The 23,098-nt window shown below is 43.5% G+C and overlaps 1 protein-coding gene across 8 annotated transcripts; it reads left to right on the top strand.

The window, feature by feature from the left end:
* The first annotated feature begins 104 nt into the window (after nucleotides 1-104).
* On the top strand, nucleotides 105-22,990 carry EIF4ENIF1 (eukaryotic translation initiation factor 4E nuclear import factor 1). 8 transcript variants are annotated; one of them, XM_062631283.1, is made up of 19 exons: nucleotides 108-677; nucleotides 1,628-1,751; nucleotides 4,992-5,065; nucleotides 5,848-5,975; nucleotides 6,499-6,794; nucleotides 7,439-7,640; nucleotides 8,887-9,062; nucleotides 11,557-11,692; nucleotides 12,026-12,205; nucleotides 14,100-14,329; nucleotides 15,595-15,663; nucleotides 16,030-16,213; nucleotides 16,669-16,748; nucleotides 17,101-17,240; nucleotides 17,419-17,503; nucleotides 18,514-18,646; nucleotides 19,817-20,161; nucleotides 20,391-20,555; nucleotides 21,088-22,990. In XM_062631283.1, exons 1-19 carry the CDS (start codon nucleotides 550-552, stop codon nucleotides 21,312-21,314), a joined length of 3,102 nt encoding a protein of 1,033 aa, XP_062487267.1. In that variant the 5' UTR covers nucleotides 108-549; the 3' UTR covers nucleotides 21,315-22,990. The 8 variants fall into 8 exon arrangements, with proteins under 8 accessions (XP_062487273.1, XP_062487270.1, XP_062487267.1 ...); XM_062631287.1 differs by having other exon boundaries at nucleotides 15,592-15,663; nucleotides 20,099-20,161; XM_062631281.1 differs by having other exon boundaries at nucleotides 109-677; nucleotides 15,592-15,663.
* Nucleotides 22,991-23,098: the final 108 nt, after the last annotated feature.

Below are 23,098 nucleotides of genomic sequence, written 5' to 3'. Positions count from 1 at the left end.
TGACGGTGTGAGCAATCTCCGCTGCGTGGTTTAGCAACAACTACAGGACCTGTCAGGTGCGTGCGGATGGCCCACACCGACCATGGGAACGCCAGTTCTGTGAGCAGAGGCTGAGGAAGGGTGTTCTAAACCACAGACCAGCTGGCAGGCGGCGTGCCAGGGCCCCGCGCTGCTGCTGCACATCAAGGGCCGGCCCCGTCAGACCTCGCCCCCCGCCGGGACGGGCCACGCAGGGCGGGAACGGCAAAGGCGCTCGGCGGCAGGCGGGCAGTGGCAGGGGTCCGTGCCCAGCAGGTGATTTACTCCGCGGAACGTGCGGTGCGGGACGAGGACGAAGCTGTCAGCCGCGCCTCCCGCCTGCGCCGCCGCTGCCGGCTCGGCCCCGAACGCTGAGGGGGCCGCGCTCCAGCCGCCGCTTCCCGCCCTTTCCCCCCCCCCCCGCGCTTTCTCCACAGCAGCGGGCCTGCGGCGGCGCGGGAACACGTCCGCTGCCAGCTGCGGGGTCGGACCCGGCCCCGCTACCGCCTCTCGGTGCCCAGCGCCCGGCACATGGCGCGCACCACGTCCCGCCGCCGCTGCTCCCGGCGGCCGCCTCCCCCGCAGGGCTGCCCGCCGAGAATGCCTGCGGGCCCTTGGGGAGCCCCGAGCCTTTCCTCATCTACCGCAGCGCTCGCAAGGTGAGAGAGCGATCCGGCGGGCGGCGGGGACGCAGCCGCCAGGCAACGGGGAGAGCGCGGCCCCGCCGCCGCCCGCCTTTCCCGGTCAGGCGCCGCGCGGGGGAGCCCCGGTGCGCGCGCCCGCCGCCGCGCCTGCGCGCGGGCCATTAAAGGGGTGCGGGGTGGGCAGCGGAAGGCCCCGGTTACGGCGGCTGAGGAGAGACAGAGTCGGGCGAATAGGGAGCGGGCGCGCGAGCCAGCGCGGAGGGGCCGGAGCCGCGCTGAGCGGAGGCGGGAGGGGGACGGCGCCGGCCCGGGGCGCGTGTGGCGCGTAAAGGGGGGGTCTGAGCACGGTGCAGGGCGCCGCCGGGGGGGGGGGGCCGGGCAGGGGCGAAGCGGAGCCGGTGGCCGGGAGCAGGAAACGCCGCGGGCGGCTCTAAGGCCTTCAGCGGAGCGCCGTCTGGAGACCCGCCGCCGGAGCGGTGAGTACGACCGCCGGGGCCGGGGGGGGGCTGCCGGTGCAGGTGAGGATCCGCTGAGTCACCTGCCCTGTCGCCGTCCGTACCCTCCCGCCCCGACTCCGGTGCTTCGGGACGGGGCCTCGGCCGCGCCGCGGGCCGCGCTGCCCCCGCCGCCACGCCACGCGGGGTGGGGGTGTCCCGGCGGCCCCGCTCCCTCGACCCTGATGGTCGCCGCTGTTTGTCCCGGTCGTGCCCACGGAAGGACCTTTGTTGTGCTAAAGAGTTTTGGGAGCTGGGCTGCGATCCGGTCCGGCCGGGCTTCGGGAGCGGGTCGGGCACTTCAGCGGGACCTGCTTGGTCGGGGCGGGGAAGCTACAGGCAGAAATAAGGCAGTGTGGGGAAACGCGTTCCTTATCTGGTGTAGCCAGGTCCCAGATAGGCTGGAAGGAAGAGGCACCCTCTGGAAATATATGCCTTAAAATCTTGACGGCTTGGTTTTGTTTTAATTAGGTCCGTGGTCAGAGGCTTTGAAGTAATCATGGATAAAAGAGGAGGCCTAACAGAGACTGAAAATGGTGATGCTTTCCTGGAGCTGAATAGAATTACAACCAAGTACCCACATCGCTACACAAAGGTGGGCTCTCTCCCCTTCCCTCTTTGAGCTGTGCACGGAGCTCTTGGTCACTGAAGTAGAGTGGGAGGTGCAGGTTCTGCGGGAGGTAAGGGCAAGGCAGGAAGGCCTTTGCCTGGATCGGGATTTGCGAGGTGGTGTAAGATGTGTAACTTGTTAAATGTGAGGTGGCTGTGTCAGTCCCGTCTGTGGTACACTTCTGATTCCCACTGTATTTCAGTATCTGAGCACCTCACAGCATGTGGTGGAAAGATTATGGTAGAGGCTCAAGTATGTTGTTCTGCCAGTTTGCTCAAGACTTGGGTTCCATAGTTCTGGTTAGTTTTCAGCAATATTCCTTTAAGAAGTTGACCAGAATGTTTCCTTACAGTAGATGCCACTTCTTGGAATGTATAGCACACTAGATTTTATCAGGAGCTTTAATTTGTTTGCTAAGATGGCTTTTGTAGTCTTAAAATTGCTCATGTTTGGGTGCTAGAAGCCTAAGCACTTATGATTCCAACTAATGCTTAGTATTGGAACTTCAATACAGGTGCTTTTGTTTAGCTGTGGTACCTAAATACATATATGTATGGAAGAGCAATAACTGAGTAACTTGTAAACGAGGATTCTTTCAATACTAAGTGAGCTTGATATGCTGTGGGTTTGAATATATATATGTAAGGTTTAAATCTGGTTTGGGGCTTTAGTCCCACTGCTGAAACTTGCCTTTAGAAGGACTCTTTAATGGTTGCTGATTTTTCCCATTGCTGAAAGCTGTGGGAACAGGTGGTCATTGCTTTGTGGAAATCAATTAAGATACTTTGCAACAAATGGCCTGAAGTGTGGAACAGGATGAGACTGTACTGTTCCTGAGTGTGTTATCTTGAGGAATTCTGAACTGTTAGCTTCCTAGCAGGTGGTCTTCAAAAGAAGAAGAACTTATCATTGTGTCTCTGTTCTGTCAAGGTAGTAGGGCTGGCTTATTTTGACTAGACATCAATAACAGTGATTTGGATTTGATGCAGCTTATGTGGGAGTAGTATGGCTTTCTAACTGTAACTTCTTAGAGAAGATGTGCACTTCTAAGATGCAAAATGTCCTATTGCTCAGACCTTGTTACTCAGTTAACTATAAAGTAAAGGAGAGGAGCTGTCTTTAAGCTTCCACTGCTGGAGAAGTGGTGTCTGTGCTAGTTCAGTCCTACCCAGCTCCTCTCAAGACTAGTAACTGAATGCAGCTTCATATCCTGTTTCCTTTTTAGGCAGTATTCACCTAGTGCTGGTGGTAGCTGTACGCTGAAACCAGTGCATTTGGAGCTTCACTTTTGTTAATTTAGTACATATTGTTTCTGACCAGGATAAAGTGGCAGAACTAGTGCCAGAAGACATCGAGTCTTGTTTATCTATTGGTTCCTGAGGAGTCAAACACCAGAAACAAATCTGTGTTAAAAGATCTTGCATCATGTTTGGGGCTTTTTTCGGTCTCTTTTGTTTTGTTTTGTGTTTGGTGGTGCTTTTTATTTCACAAGTAATATTTGAGATGCAGCTGGTTTGAGGTGCTCAGGTAATCACGTTGTAAAGCACTCCCATGTGATCCAGTTTCCTATTGATTAGAGATGGGAGGAGCACTGGTTCAGGACATGTGCTGCTGATTTGGAAAGGGACTGATTTCCTTTATCTACTTTAATACCAGTAGAAAAACCATTAGCTTGTAGGAATCCTTCTGGACTGTTTCAATAAAACATGCTTTTTCCCCATCTGCTTAAAAGTACTGGTGTGTGAATTAACAAAAACAACCCCAAAACACCCTGGAAGTGCCAGCATTAATATACTCTGAGAGGTGTTATATAGTCCAAGCTGTGTCTTTTCTAATTCTTTAGATGCTGTTGCTCCAGGGGTGCACAGCTAATGAGCTAAAGCAGAGAAACGGTTCAAATTTTCCTCACCCCAATGGAAGAGTTGCAATAGGGTCTGATGGAGAGTCTGTGGACTCCCTCTCGTGGCCAACAAAACAGGCAATTTCAAATTTAGTGATTGACAGTGCTGTTAATGGTTGTAATACTATCATAGCCTGATGCACTTACTACAGCACTGGTTTATTTTGGGAAGCTGTGGGCAGAGAGACCAGTCTCCCTCCCTTTTTTGCTGAAGAATAGTCCAGGGTGATGCTTGGTTGTATGTATATATCTCTCTGTGTGTGTGTATTAAGATCTTTGTCTACCAAGCTGCCATCTGGAAGCTTTCAAGTATCAAGCTCACCTAGCTGATTTTAATCATGTAAGGATAATGATGTAAAAGCTCTAGACAATATTGTATTATTTGGAAAAAAAGTAAAGAGACTTTCTTCTTCAGTTTGGCTGATAATGTGGTGTCTGCTCTTTGGATCTCTTTATCCTTCCAGCTGCCCACTGATATCTGCACAGTTCTGAATCACTTCAGTACATTTGGGAGTGAGGCAGATTGAAGAAAGGTAATCTAGGGAGAATGAGTAATTTCTAATTAGAAATGTGCATCTTGACTGCAGCCAAGTCGATGATGATTCAAAGCACCGATAGTCACACCATTAATAATGCTTTTTAAATGGAGCAGACTGCAGTGAGGCTGTAGATTGATTACTACTCTGCCTCAAATAACCAACTGCTCAGGAGTGTGCAATAGTAAACTACAGACTGTATTTGAAAGCTGGTGGAAAGTGGAAAAACTGGAGTAATCATTCAGCATTGATTTGGTGTTGGGTAATTGTATAGCATGCACTTGGATATCTTGGAATGGGTGGTAATCAGAAATGGCAAGCTTGTGTGGAATTTACAAATCTACATTAGTAACTGGTGTTGTGGTAATGCTTTTCTTTACCTGCTGCAACTCATACAGTATTGAGCATGGCAATATTTATTTCATTCAACTTATTTGCTCTGCTAGCAATGATGCTAGCCTTACCTATAAGCCAAACTGTCCAGGGAAGTGAATAGGTTAACATGTATGATGCGAACAGCCTTTGAAGGACTGAGCTTGACTGGGGAGATTTAGTGCTTCAAATAAATGTTTGCTCAGTGGCCACTGCTAGAAGAACTGAAAAATAAACTTGCTGTCTAATGTCAGCTTTACACTGTGGCATTTCACACAAAGTGAAATGACATACTGGGAAACTCGGGTTGTCAAAACACTGCATTGAACAGGCAGTCTGGAACAGATTTTGTCACTTGAAACTTGTCTGGGTGAGAACTGAAACTAACTTCTTGCCCTTTTTTTTTTTTTTTAATAGGAGGAACTGCTGGATATTAAAGAGCGTCCCTACTCTAAGCAAAGACCTTCTTGTCTTTCTGAAAAATATGACAGGTATTGTCTTGATTATTCAAAAACTGTATACATTTCCTTCAAAGTGAAAGCTTAAATTGCAAAAAATTCTTCACTAAGTGCACTTATGCTCATGCAAGATACATAAGTTTAGTGTATGACAGCGTTTCCAGAGGTACTAATCTGCTGGGAAAGGCTTAATGCCCTAGCTAGTGTTTTGAACAAAGATTATAATATGAGATCCAGCAGAAAATAACTTCACACAACACAAATCTTAAGACCCATAGGACAGCTACCAATAGTATAGATGGGTGTATAGCACAGACCAACTAGGTCATGTTGCAACAAGCTGACTTGCTTGATGGATTACTCTCCCATATTGACGGTACCTCATTTAAAAATGAAGGTGAGAATCTTCTTGGCTTGTTTGTTAATTTGCTGAACAGCAGTATCTTTACTTTTTGGGTTCATTTATTGTACAAGTATGAGATTGAGGTAACATTTTCTTAATGAGAAATGACAGTGTACAGTTCTATGATCTACTTGTTAGTTTTCCAGTGTACCAGGCAAACTTCACCAAACCAGATGTTGTCCCCTTTATGATATGATTCTGAGTATTATACTTCCTTACTGCTACAGAAGGGATCCAGAATACCATGTATGAGGTAATAAAGTGTAGTAGGGCAGAGATGTAGAAGCTGGATATGAAAGCTGTTTCACTTGTACAGATTGCTAGTCAGTAAACTCTAGGTTTACAGCAGCAGTGTTATGAGCTATCTACTAGACTCCAAGGTAGCAAACAACCCTGTGATTTGTTTTCATAGTGATGGGGTGTGGGATCCAGAGAAGTGGCATGCATCTTTATATCCAACGTCGGGAAGAACTTCACCAGTGGAAAGCTTTAAAAAAGATTTGGATTCAGATCGGACTTCCCTTATGCGTAGGATAGTAGGTGAGTGCGTTCTTAGAGCACAAGACTCAAACCTGAGCATAGGCCATTGGCAAAACCTTTCTTTTGGTACAGCACAGTCTCTAATTGCTTGATTGCACAAAGTAAGAGTCAAGAAATTCTTGGTTGCCCTGACTGTAGTTTCTGGTGACTTATCTAAGAACAAACTTCAGTAGCAGTCAGTTACTATATCCTGCTGTTCTTGCGATATGATAGTAAATACATCTGCAGTAGTGCAATTTTTCTACAGTTCAAGACTAAGTACTTAGGTCTGTAGTAGGAAAACGGGTACTTCCTATGAGACTGCAACAATTCCTCAATATCCAACTGTAGATATAATTATTTTTCCCCTCTGCACTTCCTGTGGTCTTGGCTAGATTAGCTTTGCAAAATTAAGTGCTAAGTATTTTCCTTCAAAAAGGATAGCAGTGAGGCTGTTGGGACAGAAGGTTATTGCACACAGAACTAGCTTGTATTTGCTAATACATTAAATTTCAGTGCTTTTTGTCTGGTCTTTGACTTGTAGATCCAAGGGAGCGAGTGAAAGAAGATGACTTGGACGTAGTCCTAAGCCCACAGAGGCGAAGCTTTGGAGGTGGCTGTCATGTAACAGCAGCTGTTAGCTCACGGCGCTCGGGAAGCCCATTAGAAAAGGAGAACGATGGTGTCCGTGTTATTGGTGGCCGTAGGATTGGCAGTGGAAGAATAATCTCTTCTCGTAACTTTGACAAGGACCACCGGGGTGGCGAGAAGGACATACGTGACTCTAGAGATGCGAGAGACCGAGATCGAGAGAGGGACTACAAAGACAAACGCTTCAGGGTTTGTTCTTTTTGTGGCTGTATGTTAAATCAGAGGTTTTGGATGCTTTGCTCTAAAAGCAGCAGAGGCAGGCTGACTGCATACAGCAGCTGTGTGCCACACAAGTAGGCAATTTCTTCTTAAAAGCACCCTTATAGTGTAAAGGGTGAGCACTCAGTGCTTCAAAATAAGTTTTGAGTCCTTTAGATTGCTTAACTGGCATGCATCTAATGCTGTGTGTTTCACATACCTGGCCTGTGGTAGACTTAATAGCAAGATATTAAAAAGTCTAATAGCTCACTTGTAGTTCTTAACCCAGCAGTTGTCAGTGAGGGGTTGTCTTTAACCTCAGCAGGTGGAAGCTTTCCATGCTTTCAGGCATTTCTGGTTTCCTTTTAAAGGAGGAACCACTAGCCTAACTCTCAGGATGCAAACCTGAGTTTATACAGGTACTCGCAGACCGGTAGCCTTCAGTGTAATGAAGTAGAAATTCAACTGTAAAACTTAACATTGAAAAGCTTACTGAGCATGTGGAGTGTGTGTATTAACCTTGTTTAGAAAATTAAAACAGAACTGGTGTGAAAAGGCTGTCCCTTGCTTTGAGGTCATGGAGATGTCTTGTGAAACAGCATTTTATGGTTAATAATTTTAACATCCCATTTCAGAGGGAGTTTGGTGACAGCAAACGTGTCTTTGGGGAGCGAAGGAGGAATGACTCCTACACTGAAGAGGAACCCGAGTGGTTCTCTGCTGGTCCTACAAGTCAGTCTGAAACCATTGAGCTCACAGGCTTTGATGATAAAATTTTGGAGGAAGATCACAAAGGTAGAAAACGCACAAGGCGACGCACGGCCTCACTGAAAGAAGGTAATGGCAGCTCTGACAAGAGCCTTGCTTGTCTGCTGGTGTGGCATGCTGCTGGATGTAGAGGTGACTGTTACAGGTCAGGCAAGTGTAAAGAATAATGCAGTTTACCAACCTGTATCTTAAACTTGCACTTAAGCTTTTGGTCATCCTGAAGCAGAAGATGTAAGGCCCATAAGTAATCTTTCAGATTGCAAGTACCTGTAAGTGATAAAATGCTGTTTTTCTCAAAGAAAGGCAAGACTGAGAGACTGGAAGAAACCTTGTATGGGTGTTGAGTGATACAGGCTGTTAAAATGGTCTTGTTCATATTTGTATCTTGCTGGGTGCTAAAGGCTTGGTTTAAACTAAGCTAATACCCCAGGAGGCTTCAAATAGTGTTCCTAATGATAGTATTACTATTAGGAAAAATGAGTTGTACCTACAGCTGGCAGAAATGGAGCTTAAAGCTGAATTTGGAGACTGTCTGAATTTGTCTGCTGTCATTGGACTTCAAGTCTACAATTAATTCCTACCACTGCAAAGCTGTAGTATAAACTTATCTGAGGCAAGAGAAATGACTTCTTAATACTAGAAATTCTGCAGGTGGACAACCTGAACCTGAGAAGTTTAGGTTTAGTTGTGTATTCACTTAACTAAGATGTAGTGCAGTTTCAAGCATGCTAGGTTTCTAATTGTAACAGCTTTTACAGCACCCATGCAAGTTTATTGAGTCTTCAAAATGACACGGGACTTATTCCTGCTGGAGGAGGAGGAGCGGTATTTGTCATGTGTTGGCAGAAACAAGAATTCATGTCAAGTACTAGTTCTTGGGGAATCTGCTCTCGGGGACACCTAGGAAGAAGACAGCTGCTGCTAAAGGATTCTTGATGGAAAAACAGCAACAGCTCTTAACTTACTGCAGCAGCTATCTCTGCTTGGTGTGACATAACATCTGTCATGTTCTTCATACTTCCTGGGATGATCAGGATGCAATTATTCACACATGGTTCAATGGCAGTTCTTATTTTCTTGAAGTAGACAGTCTTAATTACAGACCAGAAGCTCTGTGCTAGGAGTTTTAGTGGGTGCTACTTTCTGTTGTGGCAGACTTCAACCAGCACAGTGTAAAGGGTAAAGTATCACATAGGATGTTAGATTGGGCCTATGCTTCTAATTCCTAGTCAAATGCATTGACTATTATGGCACTGTTCCCACAGGAAACAATGAAGTTCAGTGACTCAGCAATCACTTGATTTTTCTTTTTAAGGGATAGAATGCAATGGTGGAGTGGCAGAAGAGGATGAAGTGCAAACTGTCCTTGCCAATGAAACGCCAGCAGATCAAGAAGTTCCTAGGGAAGCTGTTTTACAAGAACCAGCTCCAGGAGAGTTTGACTTCAATGAGTTCTTTAACTTGGATAAAAGTGTTCCTGGCCTGGCTTCGGTGAGGGTTGTTTTTCTTTTAAGACTGGCTGTATTCATGAGAAGCATTTTTGCTGTTGCTGCTGCTGCTGCACTCACTGAAAGCTTAAACTTGTTGCTTTGTGAAAGTTGCTTTATGTGATGTGTAAGTCTAAAATGAGCTTGTAGAGATTTAGCTTTGGAGTCTTAGGATGTTACTTTGAAGTGTTATTCCTGGGACTGGTTCTGTCTCCAGAGAAGGTGTATGAGGCAAACTAGTTGATTATTTGTCCTTTCTTTGATCACTACTTGAAGACTCAAAATAGCATCCTGGATGAATCTTCTTTGGAAGCATTATAGATACGTTCAGAGAAGGTTCACTGTACAAATTCAGTATAGCTCAAAGTAACCTTTTGCATCTAAGTTTGGGAATCTCACCAAATAAGATGTTCTGTTCAAGCTTTCTGGGAGACTGTAAGCCTGGAGACATCTGACAAATATTGTCACTGACATATAGCGATGTTCTTATCGGTACCAGTAATGTGGCTGCAATGATGTGTGTCTGAAAGGGTTTGAATCTTTACTACTTAAATCTCTGTTGTGGTCAATTCATTATTGCAAGCTATTACTACAGAGTTAGGAAAACAAACATGGTGTCCTGATTCAGTCAAAAGCATGTTTAAACTATGTTATTCATGTGGTACTCTGTGTCGCTAACTCATAGGTGGAATGCTACTGGTACTTAGGAGCTAGTAGCGAGAACATGAATAAGACTGACACACCATTAAGTGTTTTCCAGTGTGGATTTTTAGCTGTAGCCATGATTTGATTGGGATTCTGGTACTTCAGTTGATAGTGTGCAGCTCTTGAACACTTGATCTCTAGGGGTCATAGTGTATGGTTGGTGTTCACTTTTTAGTATGAAAGCTGTAACCAGTCTGTTTGGTTCTCCCTATGTGCTTTTTTGTTTTCACCACAAGAAGAGCAAAGCAGGTCCAGCAAGTATGGGCCTAACTTACAGACTGATTCTGTTCTGACCTTTCCAACACTAGGAAGAAAAGCTGTTCTTGACTGTTCTAGATGGTATAACTGATTAGTAGATGGAATTTGAGTAAAAAGCTTATTATTATAGAAAAGTAAATGTGGTTTGTTTTTAAAAATCTATCCTGATAGCAAAGACACTGATCTGATACAGCTTAGAAACATTATGGTTTAAAAAAATGGAAGCCTTACATAGTCTTTAATGTGAAGAAGCTGCTTGTATTAAAAAAAGGTTCATCATGTGGTGGCAGTAATTTGACAAATATATAGTGAAGAGTTTGTTTTCCCTATGGAAGATATAAATTGTGTCTTTAGAATTGACAGTCTCATTTTCAGTGTATCAGCAGATGGTGTCTCCTTTCAAAAGCAGGGAATTCACAAGTCACAGAATACCTGTTAGTGAAACTTCAGTAGGCAGGTATCTGTCAAAAACAATTGAGTCACGCTAGCCAGAGCATATTGTCATGCTCTTTGTCTTTGTGATGTGTCTGTGACAAGTGTTACAATAGATTTGTACATTTCCTGACTTGGCTGTCTCAATTCTTGTAACATGTCAAACAGTCAAAACCAAATGGATGAATTGTATCTTGGTTTTGCTGTTGTAAATAGTGTTGAGTGCCCCATGTTTCAGAGCAAACAGCTTCTCTGGCAGAAGGAAGCTGTTCTTTTTTTTTTCCTAGAAGTAAATGTGCTGCATGGTGCCTATTGAGCAGGCTGTTAGCTAAACACAAGGTAGGAGAAGCTTTAGTTTGAGTTCACTTTTATAATGTACTAGTCTTAAAATACTTGTAAGCCAGGAAGTGAACAGTTGCTGTAAACTATAATGAGGTCTGACAGACTCTAAAGTGCTGCTTGGTGACCTCAGTTCTGCCTGGAGGCAGAAGGTACTAGCTGCTGCTGCTGCTGCAGACTCCATGGACTTGAAGAATGCAGCCTTCTCACTCCCAGAATGGTTCAGCATATGAAGTGCAAGCAAGTAGCCCTTAGCTGCTGGCCTTCTCCCCAAGTCCTTCTGGGCTGCTTGCAAGTCTTTGTACTTCATTCCAGTCCTTGGGCAGTGCAGGAACTGAATTGAATCATGATTACAGAAAATCCAATGGTTCAGAGAACTGCTACACAGCAACAGGGACGAACCCTGAGCCATCTGACTTCCAGAATTACTCACTGTTGTAATGTGTTCTCATTCTTGTGGCAAATGTCTTTTTTTGAGCACATCCATTTTGGAATGGTGCACTTAGTGGTCTTTGGATGCCCTGATTATGCTGGTTCAGTTAAGGTTTTACTCTGAACAAATATTTGGTATACATAAAAGATGTGTGATGGGTTATGCTATGTAAGTGCTACCTTAGTGGAAGTTAAAAAGGCAGTTCAGAGCCTTGAAACTCTTGGAACAGCATCATTATCTGTAGGAGAATAATCCTGATTGCACAGTAAAGCTTCTCACACATTGCTGATCTTGCTTCAAAAAAGATTATCTTTTTCCCTGCCTAATCTAGATGATAGAGGATGTGCTGGGGGAAGGCTCGGTGTCTGCCAGTAGGTTCAGCAGGTGGTTTTCTAATCCGAGTCGCTCTGGAAGTCGGTCAAGCAGCTTGAGATCTACACCACATGAGGAACTGGAGAGGCTAGCAGGTAAGACTGGGACAGTGCAGGGTCAGATACCCTCCTTCCATATACCTTCCTACTGGTTCAATAAAAACATGGCAGATAAAACTTTAGGACAGTGAATTCTCCCAGTTTAAGCACTTGTTGTTCTTCTTGAAGCTCTTACAGTAAGCAGCTTGTAAATTAATTTTTAACAGTTGTTCTTCTCATGCTTTTTGATGACTTTCCAGCTGATCTCAGGCAAGGGGTGCAAGGCATAACTTGTCAGTGCCCTACTGAAGTTGGTTGCCAGTGTGTGTTCATCTTGAGACATTGGGTTGGTAAACTGATGTCGCAGTGCTCCTGGTTTTGCTGTTTCAGGTCTAGAGCAAGCCATTCTGTCCCCTGGCCAGAACTCTGGAAACTACTTTGCTCCCATTCCATTGGAAGACCACTCTGAAAACAAAGTGGACATCCTAGAAATGCTACAGAAAGCCAAAGTGGACTTAAAACCTCTTCTCTCAAGTCTTTCAGCCAACAAGGAAAAGCTTAGAGAGAGCAGTAAGTGCCTCTTCAGATATTGTCAAGTTCTGGTGATGCAGTATCTCAAGGCAAGAGGCTTGGTATTCGGAAACTTCAACTGCTAAGTCCAGGAGTAGGAAGTACTGTAGGTTTACTTACACTACTGGAAACCCAATATTCAACAGATCTCAGTTGTGAGAATCATCCCTGATTCTTTTCATCCTACTCACAGGATGACATCAGGACTCTATCAGACCGCCTTACTGGCCATTAATAATCATAAGTTAAGATGATGTAAGTCTTGATCTGAGTTTCCAGCTTTGTTCATGTCATTTACATTTTCACATTGGAGAACGGTAATGTCAGCTCTGAAACTGTGGCATTTGAACTCTGGGTTTACCAAAACCTTAGTGTAAGTCATCCTTGCAAGCATCTGTAATGGATCTACCAAAACCTTAGTGTAAGTCATCCTTGCAAGCATCTATAATGGATCAATGTGGTTCATCAAGTATCAGTATCTAAGAAGATGAACAGTGGGTTGAGGATGTCAGTTTTGTCAAATGCATACTCTAAACTTGAACTTCTCCAGGCTGTTGCTACCACTTGAAATAGAGTGTCTGTGCTCACTGGTGACTGCATTAATTAATAGGAACAGATTTGCCTTAGTAATGTCAACCTGGCCAGAATCACAGGATTCTGGGGAACTTGGTCTGTTGGGATTCACTTTTGCTATGATCAGCTGTTTGAAACAGAATTCAGGGCTGACTTCAAACTTAATGCTCAAAGGCACCTCCAAGTTGGGGATTTGCATGTTTGGGCCCATAGCATGCATGGAGAGTACAAAATGCATGTGTTCTTTGAAATCGCAAGGTCTAATTCCGAATTGATTCCTTCTGGCAAGCAGCATGTATTGCCGTGTAACCTGGACTGAACAAAAAGTAATGGTGCTCTGATGTGTGTCGCTAGGAAGGAAAGCATCCAAGCACTGTAAATATTTGTAAGCATCCAGTCTGGAAGTATGGAATGTCAGCTAACACGTGGAGGACATTTTCATAACTTGACTTAAATGGAAGTGCGAGTCTTCTGTGTTCTGCTTAATCTGACTTCCCTACTAAAAGCTTTTTAAGCTTTGATCCTCGCAAACAAAGGATGAACAAACAAAACATTGGGGAAGCTTCATTCACTCAAAAGTACCTGATGTGGGTTCTGTATTCCTATAAAATGCTGTACAGTTCTTCAGGTGTTGTGAAGGTTTCAGGTCAATTTCTCTTCACCAGCATCATATTTTTCCTCATGTTCCATGCTGCATGTCTGCATCATTGCTTCTTTTCTCCACCTTCTTGCCCAAATTTCCAGTAAATCTTATTTCTTTGGGCCAACATCTGCTACAGCAACCCATGGCATGCTCCTGTCTCTTCTTCCTTTTCTCTTAAGGTGTCATCTCTTGTGATTTGTGTTAGCTAGTCCATAAAGCACATCTAACCTTGATGTCAGGCACCGATAGATACTTATATATGCATACCCAGAGGAAAAAATACTGCTTAATAACGCTTGTACCTTATTTTGGTTATGCCAGTGAAATCTTATAGAGGTTTTAACTTCTGAGAAAGAAAAATCCACTTTAAACTTTACCCACAGCAAACAATGTGTGTAACTGAGTCTCCAAAGTATTTAAATACTCCAGGTATGTATTCTCTCTACTTATGATGGCTTCAGACAGTTTAACACTTACACTGTCTGTCTCTCCTTGAGTATAAGATAAATGGCGCTTTCTTAATAGAAAATGAACAGAGTTGTCAGATGAATAGTCAGACGTGATTTGACAGCCAGTAAGAATATCAGAAGATAAGTTTTGCTGTTCCTTGTTTTCAAACAGCTTGTATTCAAGACCTGCATGAGAGAACTATGATTTATTGTTCTTTCTCTTTCTCAGCACATTCAGGAGTTGTACTTTCAGTGGAAGAAGTTGAAGCTGGGCTAAAAGGTCTGAAAGTGGATCAGGAGGGAAAAATTGCTACTCCGTTTATGGCAGAGCAAATGGAGGAATCATTGAATGTCACTGGCTCCAGACAGATCAAGAAAGATGGAGATATGACTGCATTTAATAAACTGGTCAGCAGTATGAAGGCAAGTGGGACTCTACCTTCACAGCCCAAAGTCAATGTAAGTAGCAGACACCTGGCTCTCCTGAACTGTGCTCAGACATGGGTTATGAACTGGAAACCCCTCTGATAACATGAGCCAGGACTGGATACAGCAGTATGATATTAAATGTAGGCTTATATTTAGAATATTGTTAATTGGAGAGGAAGGGAAGGGAAGTGCTTTGGTCCTTTTAGTTAATCAAATTAAGTGTGTTTCAGTTTGGAGTTCACAGGGTTGATTTCATGTTAAGTTTCTAAAAGCCCCAGAACGTTAATACGATGTGAGAAGTGTGATTGCCACCTTGAAAGTGGACTTGTGTGGATATCTAATCCAAAGGATTAATAACTGGACTTGAAAACTATAAATACTTGCCCTCCAAAAAATCTTGTATTACAGAAAAGCTGAATCTTCTATAGAGGACACTTTGATTAGTAACATTCTCCTACACTTGAACTCATCCTGTCTGAACCTTACTTAATGAAACCAAGCACATCTATAGAAAAGGTACTGTCTGTATAACAGGCATTGGTCTGCTCTTCATGGGAGACTCACTAGTGTTAGTTTAATGGTTGCCTTAGTTTTGTTATTGAAAGGCATCTCTTAAAATGTTTGTAGTATAGTTGCAGCTAATACTTAAGCTCAGGTGTCTTGCTTTAGTGACCTGTTTTAGTAGAGGTATGTCAGTGCACATTCTAATACTTCTTAACTTGGATTTGAAAAGTATTTGCCCCAAGATAAAACAAAACTGAATATCTGTTACCTGAAAGGTTAAAATTGAACAAAAGATGATACTGAGCTTTAGACTGGAAGAGATTGCAGTGTAATATTTCATCCTGCCACTTACTGCCTAAACAGTATGCTTGACTCTGAAGCTACCAGTTGCTGCTACTGACACCATATAATACATCTAACAACAGAGCAAGAAATACAGCTTAAATAATTAATATGCATAAACTGAAAGGTGTTTGTGTAGTTTCAACTGACCACTTGGCCCAATGCTTCGTCTCCAATTTACACAATTATATAGGTATATATATCTGAAACTTGATTATTGCACATTCAACTACGTGTTTGCAATCTAGCACTAGGCATTTTCTTAGCTAGGAAATATCTGTGAGCCAGCTCATCCCTCAACTTTGCTGGAATTTTATTTGACTGATGCATAAATGATTGTTCTACCAGAACAAGGGAAATTATCTCTCTTGCTGAGAGCAATGCAGCTGCAACGAGTGCATCAAGAGACAATCCACAGCTAATTTACAATGTGTTCATTTTCTTAGCAGAGCCTTGAGAGCCACCTCATGTCACCTCCAGAGATGCCAGGCCAGCCTCTATCAAAGAATATTCTGCAGGTACTGCTTGGGAGGGGGGCGGTGAGGGGTAAGTACTGCAAAGCATATCCACAGTGAGAAGAAATTGAATTGTTTGAAACTAAGGTATTTAAGGCAATTATGGGGTCAGTAGTCAGACATGACTCTCTAGAGGGAGAGAACTAGTTACTAGTTCAGCAGAGTTTTTATTGTCATGCTATTTCCCATAATTACAACTTGAAAAACCTGGCTAAGTGCCTAATTGTAAGGGCAGTCCAGAATTGGTGTATCCAGTTGCACAAGTCCACCTTGTCTTTTCAACTTGCTGTAAATAGCCTGTAGTGCAGTGAAATGAGCTCCTTTGTATAAACTGATCATACTCAATGTTCTTTCATTGCTTATTCTTAGGAACTTCTTGGTCCACCCATTACCAGACCTGCTTCATCAAATGTCTTAAGTGGCCTCATAGGTGGTTTGGAGCCTGCATCCTCTTTACTGACACAAAGAGCACCTTCTCCTCCTATCCCACCTGTGTTTCCAACTCGAGCTGCTTCTGCAGATTACCTGCGCCATAGAATATCTTCACCCATTGGTGAGACTGGTTGCAAAACAGCCTTTTTCTTTTGAGTTTTTAAAGAATAATTTACAGAATAACAGGTTTCTGGCACTTGGTGGGCAGCTAGGTCAGTGTCTGCCTCTTGAGTGCAAGATGCCTTTTTATGTATTAATCTCTAGTGTTAATCTCCAATCAACTGGACCTCACAGTAAATACTGGTGTGGAGTAATGTGTGCAGTTACTGTGTAAGAAGGTAATCTTCAGGGACAACTTATCCATTTGTATTGCAAAGCATTCCTGGTAGCTTCCCTGTAGCTCTCCAGCCTAGTGACAAGGGAGAAATGAAGCTGTCTCTAGACTTAAAGGGATGAGCTGAGAGCCTTCCCAGGGAATCCTTAATGAAGTGGAATTGTTGAACTTAAGGGATTTTGTTATATATTAATGAAAGAAACTGTTACTCCTTTCAAATACAACTGTTGAATGTTCCTTAGGTTTTGGACAAGGTTCTCAGCAATTGCTTGGTGATCCATTTCCAGGTGTAAGGAAGCCCATGAGTCCAGTTGCTTCACAGGTTAGATCAAATGGTTTTTGCTTTATCTTTTTATATTGTGTGGTCTAGAACTAACTTGTGGAAACATATACATAGCTGATGCATTCAGGTGTTTGTGCTTATTTAAGTTCACTGAGTGTGAGGATGCAAGTAATCTAGTACAGTTTCAAAACCTCATCGCAATTGGACCCATCTTAGTATCTCCAGTGGAACATTTCTTTGAGACTTCATTGTCTGTCAATAAAACAGATGGCTGTTGGTAGGCAGACACTTTGAAGCCAGAAGTAGTTACAGCAGTAAATCTTCAGTGTGTTAAAAAAGGCCCAACCAAATGCAGTCTTTTATTTGTGTGTGTTAAACAATTTTACTTCAGATGAGTCCCTTGGAAATACAGCAAGCTGCATTGGAGGGACTGGCATTACCACATGACTTAGCCATACAGGCAGCAAACTTCTATCAGCATGGCTTTGGCAAACCACAAATGGACAAAAGCAGAGATGGCTACAGAAACAGGTGAGTATCTGACTGCAAAATGTAAGGGGCTCACTGTCAACTGCTTTTTAACATGAGTGTTGTCTTTCACTAGCTATTAGTACTAGTCACTCAAGCTTGTATTGGTTCTCAGCAAGCCTGTGTCTCATTCTGTGCCAAGAGTAGAGCTGCTGCTTACCAACTTCCTGTCCCTCAACAGGCAGCAGCGAGTGACGAAGTCGCCTGCACCCGGACACAGAGGGAATGCATCTTCTCCAGCCCCTGCAGCATCCATCACTAGCATGGTTAGTACCTAATGCATGAGGATTGCAGGGAAAGCTGTAAAAGTGTCTGCAGTAACTAGGTTATAACAATAGTAAATTGATGGGAGAAAGGGAGGCCATAGAGATAAATCATATTCGCATTGTATCAATGGCTGCATGATCCAAGAACAAATTATGCTTTGTACTTAACCTAGTGTCTTCACTTTGGAAAATGGCCTTCTCTGAGCACTGTCTCTTCTAAGACTGAAGAAGCACCATTAATGTTGCCTCTTATGAAACAAAAGGAAGAAAACTATGAAAACTCAGGCATTCTGGTTTGGTACTTAAGCTTTCAGAAGACGGTTTCTGAAAGCCATTGGCTACTTTAGAGAACACTGGTATGAAGAGACTGACCTAAGTGTCTAAGGTTGAAATATCACTTGAGAGCTTCAGGGGTGCTTTGAAAACAAATAAAATCTCAAAGCCAAGCTGTGGCCTAGCTGCCTTCAGTACTGTGTAGAATGTTGCTTTGATCTAAATTTGATCAGTCAAGTACTTGCTTGCAGCTCAGGGCTAATAGACTCAGCTGCTAAATCAAATAAGCACTTCTGTTTGTATTCCAAGTGAGTGGCTTCTACAGATGCTCTGTAACTGAACGGGCAATAGTTTTCTGCAGATCCATCAGCTCTGAGCTCATACAGATAAGGCAGCTCTGTAGGATCTGTTGCTGTTATGTAGCAAGGAGGAAACAGCTGTAATTTAAAAATACAGCTCATCTGGTTTTTTCAAGCCTGTTAAATGTGCATTTAACTTTGCAAGCATCTGCTGGTTTCAATAAAGGTATTGGACTTCAGCAAAAGCTGAAGAGACGTGCTTAAACCATAAAATGAAGCTATGGAATGAGGTGAAGTAAAATCGTGGGCACACAGTAGCTGATTGAGAAGAGCCTGAAATGGGAAGGATGTGCTAGAATTGGTGTCCACCCACAACTAAGTGTGGCCTAGATAATGAGCACTGAGTAAAGGTGTTGCTTCTTACTATGTTCTCTGCAGCTGTCTCCCTCCTTCACACCTACCTCGGTGATTCGCAAGATGTATGAGAGCAAGGAGAAGAGCAGAGAGGAGCCAGTTTCTGGGAAAATGAAAGTTGGTGATGGTAAAGATGAAAATCAGAGGCCAAATGAAGGTATTGTAATGGCTTTAAAGTCATATATACAAAAGAGATTTGGAATAGAATCAAAGACCTGCAGTACATAATATGCCCAGGCTAAATGTAGACATTCCTAATTTGTGGAAATGAGGAGGGTGTAGAGATGAGCCTATATAATAAGAGGAAGGGTTAGAACTGTGGAGAGGGTACACTTCCAAGTGCAGTGTTGGGTTTAAATCTTCCCCCCCCCCTTATCTGTCATTTTGTAAGTGATGGTGGCACTAAGGCCTGGACCAGAACTGTTTCTTTGCAATTGGTCTTGATTAACAAGCATATTAACAATAAGGCTTTAGTATGTCTCCACACCAGTCACGGAATGCAGGCAACTTACAGCCCTCTTGAGACATCTTACAATCAAAGCTGAGACCAGTTAAGCTCTTCTAAGATCTGTAGCAGATCAGGGAAGCATTTTGTCACTCTAACTGATGTAAGTGGCTATTAAAAGAAAATGCTTGATACCAGTTGCCTGACCCAGTAGGACTGACATGTCTAATTGCCATGATGTTTTGCTTCAGTACTAGTAACCACAGAGGTAGTTCAAGGTCCTGTTGCACAGGGGACTTTTTTCCTTTGAGTGCTTCAACTACTACTGCTACCTCAGCTGGTAGCAGATGACTCAAAGATATTTTGAGTGTTGCCTAACTGATTTAGGTGATCTGTGGAAGTAGCTTCTTGTGGTGCTTTAGTGTCCCAAGTCTTGATAAGCAGCAGATGTCAGATATAAAAGGCTGCTGCTAACCCCCAGACACATCTAAACTGAAAAACCACTTTGGGCTAGATTAGTGCCACAACTGCAAATGATAATACTGTCTAGGGAGGATCCCTTGTACCTCCTGTTGCCTTTAGGACTGATTCTTCCATGCTGCCAGCTCAAAATCTTTTGAGAAAGAATAGAAAATAAAGGTTGAGTTACTGCCAGTTGTGACCTAATTTAAGCTTGCTGGCAAGGGATTTCTGTGGAACATTCCTTCTCATTACTGTTTTGAAATCATTTGGCTGAAAGTATCCAGGAAAGACAGATGCTTATTAATATATGACTCAAGTTCAGTTAGGCCTGGAATTTAGCTATCAAATCCCGTCATTAGCTTTAATTTTCATTAGGGGTCATCCCTAGCTGTGGACTATAATAGTTGTATTCAATTCTAGCTACAGATAACCTACTGTCTAGTTCTGTGGAGAATGCAGATCAAGAAACTTTGCCCACCTTAGGTACCAAACTACCCGCACTGCAGCGCTCTGCATGTTCCACACCTCTTACCCAAGCAAATCGTTGCACCAAAGAGCAAGACTACAGGCCTAAATCAGCTGGTAGAAAGACTCCTACAATGGCCTCCCCAGTACCAGGAGGCCCTTTTCTTCGTCCTGTTCATCAAGTACCCCTTGTTCCCCATGTACCGATCGTACGGCCTGCTCATCAACTGCATCCAGGACTGGTCCAGAGAATGCTGGCACAGGGGGTTCATCCGCAACATCTTCCTCTGCTGCAAGCAGGTAATTCATACTTACTTTTTTCTCCCTTAGGCTAATGCATCTTCTCTGTAAGACTGATTTTTGTTAGGAACAGCACAAACTGAAACTCATTACTGGTCATATTTCTTACATCAAAACTTATGTTTAAAACCAGGCAATAAATTCCAACCCATCTAAATATATAAATGCTTGGCTTGCTTTAATTCCTAATGCTTATGGGGTAAAGCATTTCCTTGCTCTTTTTCAACAGGTATGCTTCCACCTGGAGTAGACCTGTCTCACTTGCAGGGAATATCTACTCCCATCCTTGGCCAACCTTTTTACCCGCTACCAACAGCAAGCCATCACATCTTAAATCCACGCTCTGGGACACCTTTGCAGCTAGCGATGATGCAACAGCAGCTACAACGATCAGGTAGGCTAAACATAAAATAGGAGTAAGAGCACTAGACCACGGACTGGCCTGCCCCAGAGATGCTATACTTGTTGCCCTTTTTGAGCCTACTCTGAAGCTACTTTAATTCAGGTACTCATAATCACTTCTGTTGTGTGGGTACTGGAGCAGTTTTGGTTACTGCAGGCTTTTGCTAGCAGGTCCAAGTGAAGCATTAAGTTTCAAGATGCATTTTGCTACTAATATCTGCGTTTTGCAGCTTGTGTGCAGTCCTCATTGCTGGGTGAGAGGCCTCTTGCCCAATCTAAAATAAGATGCTACTTGCTGCTGGCCTTCCAGTTAAAACCTGCATTATGCTGTCCAGAACTGGCAGTGTCAGGCAGTTTATGGGAGTATTAATGAGAAGAAACATGCACAGCTGAAGAGTTCCCAGGACTAATAGCATGAGTGAAAGCAATGTTTGACTTGTGTGCCTTATCGGGTGATTGCTGTAAGCTAAATCTTCAGTGTTGGGTGAACATTACTCCACCTCTAATAGCTTTACATTTCACAGGCACTGGAGCACAGGGATCACCTGCTGGTGCACAGACAGCCCCCCAAAACGTGCTGCCTCGGACTGGGTTATCTCATGGGCACACACAGCTCGACCATCGCCCCAGCCAGAGGAGTGGCTCTCCCATTGGCCTTGCAAAGTGGTTTGGTTCCGATGTCTTGCAGCAACCTCTCCCTTCCATGCCATCCAAAGTCATCAGTGTAGATGAACTGGAATACCGGCAGTGAACAGTGACCACTGGGTGGAACACTTGTGATTCTTTAGATTGGATAAAATGTCCATAGTCAGGACTTCACCTCTGTTTGGTTTTTTTTTTTTGGGCTTTTTATTTTTAGCACTCTGTGCAAAATTTCTTTTCGAGAGACTAAAGCACATGGCACCTGTCCTGGTCTCATGTCTGCATCAAGACTAAAGGATCCATTATGGCTTGAATAGTGAAGCCTGAAGAAATTTAGATGCAAGACAAAGCCAGTTTAATCCTGGAAGTGTCTATTTTTCTTTTTGTAAGATATGTGAATGAAGTGCTGATATTCTCTAGTGTAGAGGTAGCAGCTATTGATTCCTCCTGCAGAAAACTAAATGTGTATAGACCCTTGTGTACAGACTTGTGTATAAACAATCTTTTGTATATATACACATGGACTAGCCTTTTTGAATCTATACAGCTGTACATAAGAGTAGCTGATAACAGTTGAGCTTTAGTTGTGCCTATGGTTTGGATCTTTCTCCATTGTGTGTGTGGGACTTACTTTAAGATTAAAGTTGCATATCTTAAGTGTGAGTGAACAGGATAAAGTTGCTTTGCCTTTTCTTGCTGCTCATCTCCTTTGGGCCTCCCTGTCACATTCTTCTGTCACATACTGTGCACTCAGTGTAGCTGAAGTGTCAAAGTAAAAAGCCCACATCTTGCTGTCTGTAACAGAGGTCTGACTCCTTTTGTGAGTGACTCCTGCCACCAAATCAAAGAATTGTTTAGTCTTCAAACAGCCTTGATGATGGAACCTGGTATAGTAATGATGAAAGTCAGGTCTTTAGTCTGCCATGGAGGCTGTAGGTACCTGCTGGTCATGGCTCTTCCAAGAGGGCTGGTGCTGATCCTTGTTTAGCTGCAGTATATTCCTTGTTTTAATCTTTCAAACCTGTTACTAAAGGTCATCAAAATGGAGCCTTTGAATCCTCACCCTTCAACTCCTAAGTCATAGCTGTGGTATGCTGTGTGCTGCCTCCAGCTCTGTGTAGAGAGGAGTCCCAAGAACTGTCCTCAGTCTAGTGTGCATCTACTGATGCAGTTACTGTGAAACTTGCCTTGGAGTCTTGTTCTGTGGCTTGAAAGGGAGAGGATGGGGTAGTTTTGTGATCTTACTGTGTATATTTGGTTTTAAAATATTATGTTCCTTTTAAGCCTGTTTCACTTCTGAACAGTTAAATGTTCTCTTCCATCCTTCTGCATGGCTCCTCACGTCACTGTCTCACTTGTGTTGAGTCTAGTCCTGCTGTCATGTCCTCTCTTAGCGTAGGCCTGTGTGCTCTTTTAAAGGTGAAAGCGAACCCAGAATTCTCACAGACTTGCTCTTTCTTAGGTCTCACTGAATGCAAAACCAGCAGTGGGGAGGGGGGAGGGAGGGAGGGGAATCACTTGCCTGTATTATACCAATTGCCAGCATGCTGTGGTGGGTTTGTTTCAGTCTGGCAGAGACAATGCTGTACAGAAATAGCAAGCTGAAATCTCCAGTGTGGAGTCTGTTGGGGGTCACCCATATACTCCTAGCGGTTGTTCCTAAAGCAATCTGTGTAAAACATGCAATCACCAGCTTGTCCTTGTAAGATTGTTTTCATACTTTTTTAACTCGACACTTTCCCAGTAACTTTCTGTAAATAAAGTTGATTCTACCAGCTCTCTGTATCTACTGCTCTTGAACTAAATTATGTCAATGAATTGAGTGAGGTTTTTAGTATTGAGTTGAATCTGCAGAGAATTCCTGGAGGGGAGAGAAATGACTTTGAAGGTAAC

Source organism: Pezoporus occidentalis, unplaced genomic scaffold, assembly GCF_034315485.1.
Source record: "Pezoporus occidentalis ecotype Australia unplaced genomic scaffold, CSIRO_AGI_Poc_V1 ctg37, whole genome shotgun sequence".
NCBI classification, from domain to species: domain Eukaryota; kingdom Metazoa; phylum Chordata; class Aves; order Psittaciformes; family Psittacidae; genus Pezoporus; species Pezoporus occidentalis.
The sequence above is the reverse complement of the archived record's forward strand: the minus strand, read 5'-3'. Positions and strand labels throughout refer to the sequence as shown.